The 14710-nt window shown below is 35.8% G+C and overlaps 1 protein-coding gene across 14 annotated transcripts in view; it reads right to left on the bottom strand.

Annotated features, from left to right (window-relative positions):
• Tex16 (testis expressed gene 16) overlaps nucleotides 1–14710 on the bottom strand; it is a 376428-nt gene that overhangs the window by 49452 nt on the left and 312266 nt on the right. For all 14 annotated transcript variants that reach the window (XM_063279704.1, XM_063279698.1, XM_063279707.1 and 11 more), the window contains one exon: nucleotides 2527–2598. In XM_063279704.1, coding sequence (XP_063135774.1) covers nucleotides 2527–2598 — 72 coding nt within the window. The remainder of the gene's footprint in view (nucleotides 1–2526; nucleotides 2599–14710) is intronic.

Genomic DNA, 14710 nt, shown 5'->3' with positions numbered 1-14710 from the left:
TGATGTTATTTAAGCAGCCAAATGTCTAAGATTTGTTTCTTCTAGTCATTTTGTATCTAATGACACATTGTAACTCTTTTGTAAGCCATTTAACGAACATGTAATGGATTTAACTCTTTTGAAGCACCACAACTTCTTCTTCATGAAGACAAGAGGCCAAGAGGCATGATTATACTTAAACACTGCCCTTATTCTCTATTTTCTTCCAAATGCCAATCTTCTCTTACTTTCTGTCTTGACAGCATAAAATGTACTTATTTAGGTATATTTTTGGCGCCCTTTCATGAGGATTCTAGCTATTCTAATTAGAATTCCTTTTTCTGAGAAAGCTCATATAACATCTCTGATAATTGTTAGAATTTGATTTTCTTCTTATAACAAGTTATTAGTTAAGTGCTGTCAAGAAGGAGGTTATTTTTTTTCCTCCAGACAATAAGAAAGTTGTGCTTGGGTCTCTAAGGCATAAATTATAGACAGTAGCAATGTACCAGTATTAAATTAAACATAATTAAAATTGAGATTGGGATATAATAAACTCACTAAAGAAAGAACAACCCTTCCTTCCGGCATGTTGAATACAAATGTTAGCAATATTTTCTGAAATTAAGGGTAATTTAATTTAATTTTAATTAAACATGAATATAGAGCATGCTATAGACGAAAATTCATTGTTAATGTTAGTTAACTCGCCTTAAATTTTGTAGGATGTAGCTTAAAATACCAAAAAGCTTTTTTAATTTGAAATTAATGTCTGGCAGGGCATATTTTATTCACATGAGTTTTTTGTTACAACTGTAAAATTGCATCCATCTACTTCTATAGGCATGGTGTTTAATATACACAGATTAAAGGTGATATACTTGAAAGAATAATAAATTTTCAACTAATTTGTGGCCAGAGGTATAGTCAATTCATGGACAGCAGAATAATGAAGATAAATAAGAAATGATTTGTCAATTGTATTGTGTAGTATTTCAAAGATCCTAGCAAATTAATGTAAAAGTAATTGAATAGCACATATTTCTTCATTATACAAAACAATATCAGCCTGCAAAAGGCAGCTGAACAACCACTTCGATAAAGTTATTTTCAACAATTCTCCAAAGATTTTCCAAAGCACCAACAATAGTACGTAGAATATCCTATTTGTTTTGTAGTTGCCAATGCCAGTGAAAACACTGTGATTATTGATGAATGTTGAATGAAACTATTGTATAAGTTATCTAAAGGTATTTTTGGTTTTAGTTTTACAATGAGAAAACAAAGTAACGTAAATATTAGACAGCTCTGATTAAAATCATTTGATTTTTGAATTTAGGCATATTTTTAGATAATTTAGGATAGGGGAAATGGGCATTTATGCCTGTATCTATAGATAATTACACATTAACTTCTGAGGCAAATATCATAAATACAAATAAATTGTAGTTGGAAAAAGCATTCAGTTAGAAAGTATAATCATTTTTTCTTCTTTAGGGCATAATACTGTCTCTGCTACAGAATCTCAGAGTATATAAAATAATTATGTTTAGAATCATTGCAATTATGCCTGTATTCCTGAAATTTTTATTTTACAGGCTATACTCAGGTATTAAATGTTTAATTGTCCAGAGGTCCCTTTTTGCTCTTATTTTTCTTATGTCCTCTTTCTAGATCAGTGTTTCTCAGAGCCCTAGAATCATCAAAATCCTCATCATTACCCAGAGGCTTGTTAAATGATTAAGTTGTATGAGTTAAATATAGGCCCCAGAAATATGTGTTTTAATAATATCTATGGTATATTCTGACCTTGTGAACCACTGTACAGATTGTTCTCAAGTATTCCTATGGCTTCAAGTATTATTATCACTGTAGATGATATCTCCATTTGAATCTTTTACTCTGAGATCTACTCAAAAGCACTGTTCACTTTAAATTCCATAGGATATATAAAGATACCCTACATGCTCTCAGTCAAAACTCATACACTTGTCCCAGAAATATGTTCCACTATTCCCCATATTATTGAAAATTATGATGAAATCTATCTTGGTTTATGCATCAGATATCTAGTCATCCTTGACACTTTCTACATTGTCTGGTCCCGTAGAAAACTGAGTTGATTTTCCCTCCTAAAGTTTTCTTAAGTATATCTACTGGTTTTCAACTTCATTGCCACCATTATAGTCCAAGTAATTCTTTTTACCTATCTCACTGTAAGGCCTTTAATCTTTTTTCCCCAAGCTTCTTCTCCAAATGACCTTACCTATTTCTGAAATGTGTTTAACTATTTCTTTGTCTCTTGAAATAGTTATTTATTTGATTCTTCATAAACATTTCAAGTACCAATGTACCTTACCTGTAAATCTTATCTGGTCTTATTTACTTCCTCACACTGGCGCCCTGAACTTATACTACACTATATCACAATAGAATGAAAATGAAATATCTTTTACAATGACGTTATTTTCTTTATTGAAGGATATACCTGTAACATAATTATTCTTCAATATACATTAAGTGAATAAATTAACATAAACTACTTACTAATTCATCTCATCCAAGCATGAACCAGCAAAGTAGAAATCCTTGATTCTTGCATGGGTGGCTTGGAACGCACTATGGGAAAAAGACAAAAAGCAGAGAATTCATTTTTTTCTAACAATGATTGGAACACTTAATGCTATAACACTCTGAAAATATTGAAGTGGTTATATAGTAAAATATCTAATATAGTGGCTTTCAAACTGCGGGTTGCATACCCATTGGGGGTTGAATGTTCCTTTCACAGGGTTCATCTAAGACTATCAGAAAATACAGTATTTATATTATGATTTGTAACAGTGGCAAAGTTACAGTTATAAATTAGGAATGAAGGTAATTTTATGATTGGGGGGGGTCACCATAACATGAAGCGCTATATTAAGTATTAGGAAGGCGAGAACCAGACTATTCGTATATATATATATTATATATAATTAATATATATAATTAATTCTTTAAAGGTTTAAATTGACTTGCCAAAGGTAATATGTTAGCAACTGAATCTCAAGGAGGACACTGCTTCTTTATCAGGTACTCTGAGAATATTCTGGTTATTGAAAGGTTTAAAGTACTATTATTTTTTAAGCAAGCTGATACACTAGGATGGTTTAAAATAACTGAGTTATTAATCAGAATCTATGCTTCTGAAAAATAATGGAATTTCTCTCAGACAGTTCCAGTAGGCATTTTTCTATAGATATATAGAAACAAATAAATATGACCATCTTCTTTCTTTTGATCTATGTCTTACCAATAATGAATGAGGTATCTGTACCTAGGAAGTAATTTATATCTATCCATCCATCTATCTCTTATCTATTTGGCATATATATATATATACATATATATATATACATATATATATATATATACTTATATATTATATAGCTGCCCAGAAAGAAAGATGGCACTCAAATACTAGTATCAACTTAGCAATAATATACATTATGCTTTAGTGGAATAAACAAATTTTCTGAGGATCCTACTTTGTTTAACTAACTCATTAATATCACTAGCAATTATATATGAATATAATCCCAACTCTAATCTTTTGCTTGCATGCTAGTTTTACATGTATTTAAAAGTTATTAGAACCAAAAGAAATTTTCTATGTACCTCTTATTCATTAATTAATATATTTCATGGTTTATATTTCCACGCATAAAATATATGCTTTCTAGAAGTAAATTATGGAAATAAAGACAAAACAATGAACATTTTAAAAATGTTCTGTTAAAACAGAGCCCTTAGAGCATCAAATTAAAAATAATTGATGTAATATAGAACACTCTGTAATATTACAGGGTATTTATAACACCAAGTTTCTTTCGGTCAAAATCAAACTATTGTATGATTCCTATCACAGCATTTTCTAGTCAATGCAATATAATTTGATAATATCCCTAGTAATTGAAGCTGTGATTGCTCTCTTGGAGATTTTATAAGTTTCTCCACAAGGCTGAGTTTTCTGACATCAACTTTTAGACAGAAATTTTTTTCTATAATCACCTTGATTCTACACATTTGTCCTACTCTAGCAAGAAAGGATCACCCTCATACTGCTTCATTATTAGAACATTATTTTCCATTACTATAAATTTTATAGTTAGGTAAATTCTTTTCTATTCATTATATGTGTTAAAAGGTTACTTGGTGCCAGACAATGTTCTTAGGAACTGGTAGAAAACATCTACTCTTACTTATCTCTAAAATAGGGATGCTGGCTTTGATTAAGAAAATATCTATAGGAATTTTTAAAAATTATTTTTAAGTAAGTCTGGAAATACACATAAAATCTTAAATCCAAATGAACTATTTTAAGGGAAGCCTTCATTTTTGAAAAACATTTTAAACCTTTGGCAGTATGATAATGAATTAAGAGTTCAAACTTGCTGTGGCTATAGCTTAGCAGTAGAGTACATGCACAGTGCGTTCAAAACACTTAGGTCTATGAAAAATGGTCAGCTTTCCTTAAATCCACCAGACTGCCAGTTGTGAAATGAGTTTGGACAAGTACATTTAATCCCTCACTCATCTCATCTGTTGAAGCAGGACTATACCCCTTGAGAGATGCATTACATTACACAACGTACGCAAACTGCTTTGCACACAGAAGTTGGTAGAAAGTGTGTACTGAACAGCTAATAAATAATCAGGAATTTCATAGGAACAGACTTTTTCAAATATTTTTAAGGATAGCAACAGGAACATTGTGTGTCAAATGGATTCATTGTGAGAGTTGAGACTACATTTGGCTTTTCAAGTTTTATTGTAGCAATAACTATAGATGAAGCATGTTTGATATTGCTTTACATGGATATACATGTACAGTGGACTTTTTACTTTCTCTTACCAATTCAGGTCTATAACTTACTAAATTCCACCAGTTATGGTTTGTATATACAATAAAGTTTATATTGAGATGTTAATTCCAATAACTGACAAATATTCAAATTCAGATATAAAATTCCAATTCAAGAATGAAACCTCAAGAAGGAAAAGCCAATTTTTCAACTGTCATTTACCCATGACATGGTTTTTCGTTTTATGGTTCATAGCTTACAATTTCCTGTACTGCTGCCTTAATTTGTGATACCCTCTTTAGTAACCTAGCAACCAATGTATTACATACTTGCCTACTTCCTGCTACTCCCTGGGCTATGTCATATATTTAGATCAGTGCTACTATTTTTCAATCAGATTTGTAGTTATAGGTTATGTTCCTATAGTAAATCTCTCAAAATACCTTAGCTTGTTTCTTTTATGAAAGGAGAAGATGGCTTTGAAATAACCCCTCCCTTTCTTGGCATTTTAAAAGAAGGTTACAGTAGAGCTTTGTCAATAAAATTTTGTTTTTAATTTTCTAGATAACCAAAAATAGTGTTTTTAGATTCTATACATCAGTTTATACAAATTTTCATTAACTTGACTTGTAGAAAATATTGTGTTTTACAAGTTTTTAGTTTATCCAAGTCCAAGCAGAGAGAAGGTGACTAGTCATCTTCAGAAAGACCACTTTTAATAATTTGGCAAGGAATTAAGACACTTGGTTTTAATATGAACCAGTCACTGATCTAGTCTTTTTCACTTTTGAATAATAGCACTTCTGTAGAATAGCTTCATAAAGGATAATGCAAAACTTACATAGAGATAAACAATATTATCAAAAATTTCAGTAGTCTGTGTTTATTTAGAAAATTACTGTATGTATAAATTTCCAAAAAACAGCATTCTCAAGAATTGGATATTCACATGAACAGATACTGATGATACCAGGCATGGTCATGACAGGATGGCTATAGACCATACAGTCATGGTCAGCCTTATTTTACCTAGTTCTAGAAATATTAAAGAAATAAAGGTAAAGTTCATTTGCTGCATCAAGAACCACACACTTATGGTCACTTGATATTTGACAAAGGAGCCAAAACAATCCAATGGAAAAAAGACAGCATTATCAGCAAATGGTGCTGGTTCAACTGGAGGTCAACATGTAGAAGAATGCAAATCGATCCATGCTTATCACCCTGTACAAAGCTCAAGTTCACGTGGATCAAGGACCACCACATCAAACCAGACACACTCAAACTAACAGAAGAAAAAGTGGGGAAGAATCTTGAACACATGGGCAATGGAGAAAATTTCCTGAACAAAACACCAATGGCTTATGCTCTAAGATCAAGAATCGACAAATGGGATCTCATAAAACTGCAAAGCTTCTGAAAGGCAAAGGACACTGTTGTTAGGACAAAACAGCAACCAACAGATTGGGAAAAGATCTTTACCAATCCTAAAACTGATAGAGGGCTTATATCCAAAATATACAAAGAACTCATGAAATTAGACTTCAGGGAGACAAATAACCCTATTAAAAATGGGGTTCAGAGCTAAACAAAGAATTCACAGCTGAGGAATGCCGAATGGCTGAGAAGCACCTAAAGAAATGTTCAACATCCTTAGTCATAAGGGAAATGCAATTCAAAACAACCCTGAGATTTCACCTCACACCAGTGAGAATGGCTAAGATCAAAAACTCAGGTGACAGCAAATGCTGGCAAGGATGTGGAGAAAAAGGAACATTCCTCCATTGTTGGTGGGATTGCAGACTGGTACAACCATTCTGGAAATCAGTCTGGAGGTTCCTCAGAAAATTGGACATTGCACTACCTGAGGACCCAGCTATACCTCTCTTGGGCATATACCCAAAAGATGCTGCAACATACAACAAAGACACGTGCTCCACTATGTTCATAGCAGCCTTATTTATAATAGTCAGAAGCTGGAAAGAACCCAATCACAGAAAAACACACATGGTATGCACTCATTGATAAGTGGGTTATTAGCCCAAATGCTCGAATTACCCTAGATGCACAGCACACATGAAACTCAAGAAGGATGGCCAAAATGTGAATGCTCCACTCCTTTAAAAGGGTAACAAGAATACCCTTGGCATGGAATAGGGAGGCAAAGTTTAGAACAGAGGCAGAAGGAACACCCATTCAGAGCCTGCCCCACATATGGCCCATACATATACAGCCACCAAACTAGATAAGATGGATGAAGCAAAGAAGTGCAGACTGACAGGAACTGGATGTAGATCTCTCCTGAGAGACACAGCCAGAATACAGCAAATACAGAGGCGAATGCCAGCAGCAAACCACTGAACTGAGAATAGGACCCCCGTTGAAGGAATCAGAGAAAGAACTGGAAGAGCTTAAGGGGCTCGAGACCCCATATGAACAACAATGCCAAGCAACCAGAGCTTCCAGGGACTAAGCCACTACCCAAAGACTATACATGGACTGACCCTGGACTCTGACCTCATAGGTAGCAATGAATAGCCTAGTAAGATCACCAGTGGAAGGGGAAGCCCTTGGTCCTGCCAAGACTGAACATCCAGTGAACGGGATTGTTGGGGGAGGACGGTAATGGGGGGAGGATGGGGAGGGGAACAGCCATATAGAAGGGGCGGGGGAGGGGTTAGGGGGATGTTGGCCTGGATACCAGGAAAGGGAATAATAATTGAAATGTAAATAAGAAATACCTAATTTAATAAAGATAGAGAAAAAATAAAAGAACAGATGTCCTTATTACACAGCAATTTCCTCCCTGTGTATCATGATCGGTTATGTCAAACATTTGATTCTTGGTATGATGGTTTTCATGCTTGATGTTATTTAAAAAATAAAGCATTCAGTGGCTCTCATACGGACATACCCTGTTTGTCATTCAACCTTTTTAGTTGATCAAATTTAGTGAACAGCCTTTGCACATCAATGGTAAAAGATTTATCATAGTCAAACCCTTTTATGTTTCAGTGTTCTTTGTTCCCAATTAAAACCTAAAAATAATAGGAATAGAAGAAGATGAATAAATGGAACTAGAAAATATCATCTTGAGTAAGGTAACTCAGATCCAAAAGAACATGCAAGGTATGTACTCACTAATAATTGAATATTAAGCAAAAAGTACAGAATACTCAAGATCCACAGAGCTCAAGAAGGTTAACAAGCCAAAGGGCCCAAGTGAGGATGCCTGAATCCCATTTGGGAAGGAGAAGAAAACAGTAACAGGAGGGGGGAGGGACAGAGGGAGGGACCTAGGTGGGAAAGGGAACAGGGAGGAAAGGAGGGGAACATGTTCAGGTATTGGGTAGGGGGAACAGGACTGAAGCCCTGATGGTCAGAGGAAAGAAAGGAACATTGGAAGGTGGGAGGTTAGGGAACGCTTTAGAGTGTACCAGAGCCCTAGAGTCCTAGGACATCCTTTAAGAGACAAGGGTAGGGAGGAGAAATGGGATTAGGAACTGTCACAGGGCAGACCAAGAAGGGGATAATGAGTTAACTGCTCAAAAGATTAAAGATAATTTAAAAAGAAGGAGGTAGAAAAGGAAGAGGAGGAGGGGGAGGGAGAGGGAGAAGGAGAGGAATAGGGAGAGGTAGAGGGAGAAGGAAGAAGGTGACAACTACTTTGTTTTGTCGACTTTCTGGCTCCAAGGACAAGAAAATGTTGTCAACAAAATTAAAGAAGAAAACTTTTAAAACCTAAAGAAAGAGACACCTATAAACACACAGGAAGCTTATAGAAGAACAATTAGACTGGAGCAGAAAAGAATATCCTCTTGCCACATAATAGTCAAAATACAAAATCCACAGAATAAGGAATATTAAAAGTTCAAATGGAAAAAGACCAAGTAACATACAAAGGCATACCTATCATACGTAAGTTCTCAACAGAGACTCAATGCTAGAAGGGCCTGAACAGATATTCTGCAACATCTAAAAATTAATAGGTGCCAACCCACACTATGATACTGAGCAAAATTCTCAATCACCATAGATAGGGAAAACAAGATATTTCAAGACAAATCCAAATTTAAACAAAATCTATCCATAAGTCCAGGCCTATAGAAAATAGGACAACTTCAACCCAAGGAGGATATCTACATCCATGAAAACACAGGAAATAAATAATCCATACCAGCAAAAACAAGGGAATTGTGTGTGTGTGTGTGTGTGTGTGTGTGTGTGTGTGCATGTCACAGGTGCACATGCATGCACACACACATACACATACACATACACATACACATACACATACACATACACATACACATACACATACACATACACATACACATACACACACACACACCACCACCACCACCACAATTAAAACAAAAGGAATCAACAATCACTGGTCATTAGTATCTCTTGACATCATTGAACTCAATTCCCAAATAAAAAGATACAGGCAAACAGAATGGATGTGAAAATAGGATTCATCATTCTGCTGCAAACAGGAAACATGATTCAGCAACAAAGATAGACATTACCTGAGAATAAGTGGCTAGGAAAACATTTTCCAAGCATATGGACTCAAGAAGCAAGCAGGAGTAGCAATTCTAATGTCTAATAAAATAGATTTTTCAGGCAAAATTGTTCAAAAGAGACAGGGAAGAACACTTCATATGCATCAAAAGAAAAATCTACCAAGATGATATCTCAGTTCTGAATATCTATGACCCAAACACAAGGGCATTCATATTTGTAAAAGAAATATTGTTCAAACTTAAGTTGTACATTGAATCCCACACATTAATAGTGGGTGTCTTTGACATCCAAATCTTACCAACTGACTGGTTATCTGAACAAAACCTAAATAGATAAATAATTAAGCTAACAGACATTATGAATGAATTCTCCAAATTTGACCATATAGTCAGTCAGAAAGAAAGCCTCAACAGATATAAGAAAGTTTATGGGGCACATTTCAAAATGAAAGAATGCCTTAGATCTTATCAGACCACCATCGATTAAAGCTGGACTTCAACAACAATAGAAACAACAGAAAGCCTGTACACTCAATGGAAACTGGACAACTCTACTCATTGATCTATGTTTCATGGAAGAAATGAAGAAACTAAAACTTTCTAGGATTTAATGAAAATGAGGGCAAAACATATCCAAACTTATGGGACACAATGAAAACAGTACTAAGAGATAAGTTCACAGCACTAAGGAGAGCATAGCTAAGAGAAAAGTTCATAGAAAGTAAAAGAAATTACAAAGTTCTCATACCAGAACATTTTTTAAGTACACCTTCTGAAAGCTCCAGGAAAATGAAGTAGCCAGCACAACAAAGGGGAGTAGAAGGCAGGAAATAATCAAAATCATGGCTGAAATCAATCAGTTAGAAACAAACCAAACACCAAACCAAGAGCTGGTTCTTTGAGAAGATAGAAAACTCTTAGAAAAACTAACCAAAAAACAGAGTGGCAGTATCCAAATAAGTAAAAACAGAAATGAAGAGAGAAACATAACAACAGACATGGAGGAAATTCAAAGAATCATTAGGTCTTAATTAAAAAAGTTGAAAAATCTTAATGAAATGGACAGTTTCTATTTAGATACCAAAGTTAAATCAAGATCTAGCAAGCTATATAAATAGCCCTATAACCCCTAAAAAATGGAAATTGTCATCAAAAGTCTCCCAACCAAAAAAAATAAAAAAGGCAAGGGCCACATGGTTTTATTGCAGTATTCTACCAGACTTTCAAAGAAGAGCTAATACCAATATCCTTCAAACTATTCCAGAAAATAAAAAAAGAAGGCACACTGCCAAACTCATTTTATGAAGCTATAATCACCATGATACAAAAATAACACAAAGACTCAACTAAGAAAGAGAACTTCAGACTGACTTATGGAAATTTATGCAAAATACTCAATAAAATACTTGCAAATGGAATCTAGGAATACATTAAAGACATCATCCACTATGATTAATAGGCTTCATCCCAGGGATACAGGGATGGTACAGTATATGAAAATCCACTAATGTAATCCACCATAGAAATGAACTGAAAAAAAAATCCCATCATCATCGCATAAGATGCTGAAAAGGCCTTTGATAAACACAATTCCATGTTAAATGTCTTAGAGAGATCAGGTATACAGGAAACATTCCTAAACATAAAGCAATATACAGCAATACAGTTATCAACAATAAACTAAATGGAGAGAAACTTAAAGCAATTCCACTAAAATCAGGGACAAGACAAGGCTATCCACTCTCCCTTTCTATATAGTATTTGAAGTTCTAGCAGAGCAATCAGACAACTAAAGGAGATCAAGGGGATACAATTGGAACGGAAGAAGTCAAATTATCACTATTTGTGGATGAGATGATAGTATATGTAAGTGACTCCAAAAATTCTACCAGAAAATTCCTACAGTTGATAATCACCCCCATAAAAATGGCTGAATAAAAAATGAACTAAAAAAAATCAGTAGCCCTCATCTATACAAGTGATAAACAGCTTGAAAATAAAATTAGGCAAACAAAACCCTTTATAATAGCCACAAATAATATAAAATATCCTGGTGTAACTCTAACCAAGCAAGGGAAACAGCTATATGACAAGAAATTCCAGTTCTTGAAGAACGAAACTGAAGAAATGTCAGAATATATCCATGCTCATGGATAGGTAGGATCAACATAGTAAGAAAACAGCCATCTAACCAAAAGCAATCTACATATTTAATGAAATTCCCATCAAAATTCTTTTTTTTTTTATTAACTTGAGTATTTCTTATATACATTTCGAGTGTTATTCCCTTTCCCGGTTTCCCATCAAAATTCTAACACATTTTTTAAAATAGAACTTGAAAGAGCAATTCTAAACTTAATATGTAAAAACAAAAACCCAGGACAGCCAAATAATTCTGCACAGTAAAACTACTTCTGGAGGAATCACAATCCTTGATTTCAAGTTCTATTAAGAGCAGTATTAATAAAAATTGTGTGAAATTGTACAGAAATAGACATGTTAACCAATGGAATTGAACAGAAGACCCAGAAACAAACCACACATCCATGGACACTTTACTTTGGACAAGAAGCAAAAACTATATTAATGGGGAAAGAGTTATCTTCAACAAATAGTGCTGAGCTAACTAGATTTCTGCATGGAGAAGAATGAAAATAGATCCGTATTTATCACCATGCACAAAACTCAAGTTCTAGTGGATCAAGGACCTCAATATAAAACTAGATATACTAAATCTAATAGAAGAGTAAGTGGGGAATAGCCTTGAAAACATTGGTTAAAGAGCCAGTTTCCTGAACAGAATACCAATGGTTCAGGCCCTAAGATAATAATTGATAAATGGAACCTCATGAAACTGCAAATCTTCTGTAAGGTAAAGGACATTGTCAATAGGATAAAACAATAGTCCATCTATTGGGAATGGAGCTTCACAAACCTACATCTGACAGAGGGCTACTATCCAAAATTTATAAAGGTCTCAAGGAGTTCAACACCCAAATAACCTAAATTTAAAGATGGGGTATAGAACTAAATAAAAAGAATCCTAAACAGAGGACTCTCAGATGGCAGAGAAGCACTTAAAGAAGTGTTCAAAATCCTTAGTCACTAGGGAAGTGTAAATCAAAACAACTCTGAGATTCCATCTTACCCTGGTCAGCATGACTAAGATCAAAACCTTGATAGCACATGCTACCAAGCATGTGGAGCTAGGGGAACATTCCTCCATTGCTGGTGGGAATGAAAAGTTGTATAATCGATTTGTTGGTTTCTCAGAAAACTAGGAATAGTTCTACCTGAAAACTAAGCTATACCACTCCTGGGCATATACCCAAATGATGCTCCACCCTCCCACAAAGACACTTGCTTACCTTTGTTCATAACAGCGTCAGTCACAATAGCCAGAAACTGGAAACAACCTACATGTCCAAATGAAGAGTGGACAGAGAAAATATGGTACACCTACACAATGGGATACTATTGAGCTATTAAAAACAGACATCATGAGTTTTGCAGGCAAATGTATAGAATTTGATAATATCATCCTGAGTGAGGTAACCCAGCCCCCAAAGGACATGCATGGTATGTACCACTTATATATGGATATTAGCCATAAATTCCAGGATACCTATGCTATACTCCACCAACTCAAAGATGCTAATGAAAAAGGAAGGTACAATCAAGGATGCTTGAATCTCACTAAAACGGGACACTAAAACAATCATATGAGGCAGATGGAGGGAGGGAACTGGATGGGAGACAAGAGTGGGAAGGGATCAAGTGTGGGGAAGGTCAAGAACACTGGCTAGGTAGCTTTGAGAAAAAATGGAAATCTGAATATGATGGGGGTGGGTTGGTGGGGACATCACCAGAGTGTGATGAAGACATGGGATAAAGAAGGTACCCAGGAATCAATGGAGGTGACTCACAGCACTGGGGACATAGAACCTGAAGAGGCCACCACCTATAGCCAGAAGGAACCCCAGTGAAGCAACAGAGACACAAACCCACTCACAAAACTTTGGACTCCAAATTTTTATCCAGTATACAAGAAATGTAGTAATGGGGGATGGAGCAGAGACTGAGGGAATGGGCAACCAATAAACAACCCAACTTGTCACCCACCCTACGGACAAACACCAATTCCTACCACTATTAATGATCCAGACAGAGTCTAGCATGGCTGTCCTCTGAGAGGCTCCACACATCAGTTGACCTAGACGGATGCAGACACCCATGGCCAAAGATTGGATGGAGCTTGGTGACTCAAGGAAGAAAGAGTGGGGTGGGGGGCAGAGTTTGCAGTCCCTGAAGGGAATAGGAACTCTACAGGAAGACCAACAGTCAACTAACCTGGCCCCTAGGACTCACAGAGACTGAACCACCAACAAAAGAACATACACAGGCTAGACCTAAGCCTCCCCATACATATGTAGCAGATGTACAGCTTGGTCTTCATGTGTGTCCAGAACACCTAGAGCAGAGGTTATATCAGAAACTTTTGCCTGTTTGTAGGAGATGTACTTCCAGCTGGACTGCCTTGTATGGGCTCTGAGGGAGAGAATGTGCCTATCTCTGCAGACTTGATATGCCAGGGTACTGGAATACCCAGGGGACCACACCCTCTCAGAGAAGAAGGGGAGTGAGGAATGGTAGAAGGATTGTGGGAGGCGATGACTTGGAGGGCTGTCAGTGGGCAGGATATAAAGTGGATAAATAAAATTATTGAAAAAAATTGAAAAACTTCAACAATTGAGCCTATCAGTGTATATTTAACATGTCTCTTAGAGCCTAAGGCATTTCTCCAAGTCAAAGTAAATTGTTTTTTTTTCTTTTTTTGCTTTTATTGGATATTTTCTTTATTTGCATTTCAAATGTTATCACCTTTCCTCCAGCAACCCCTTATATCATCTCCCCTTCCCCTGCTTCTATGAGGGTACTCCCTCACCCAACCAACCATTCCCTCCCTCCTTCCCACGCAGATATTTCCCTATACTGGGGCATTGAGCTTTCACAGGAACAAAGGGCCTCACCTTCCATTGACAAGGCCATCATCGGCTATATATGCAGTTAGAGCCATCAGTCACTCCATGTGCACTCTTTTGTTGGTGGTTTAGTCCCTAGGAGCTCTGGGGTATCTGGTTGGTTGATATTATTGTTCTTCCTGTGTAACCGGTTGGAAAACCTTTCAGTTCTTGGCATCCATAATAGTGTCTGGATTTGTGTCTGTATATGGGATGGGGCAGTCTCTGGATGGTCTTTCCTTCAGTCTCTGCTCTACATTTTGACTCCATATATCCTACTGTGAGTATTTTGTTTCCCCCTCTAAATAGGACTGAAGGATCAACACTTTGGTCT

This window comes from Rattus norvegicus, chromosome X, assembly GCF_036323735.1.
Source record: "Rattus norvegicus strain BN/NHsdMcwi chromosome X, GRCr8, whole genome shotgun sequence".
NCBI lineage: Eukaryota > Metazoa > Chordata > Mammalia > Rodentia > Muridae > Rattus > Rattus norvegicus.
This window is presented reverse-complemented; position numbering and strand designations above follow the sequence as displayed.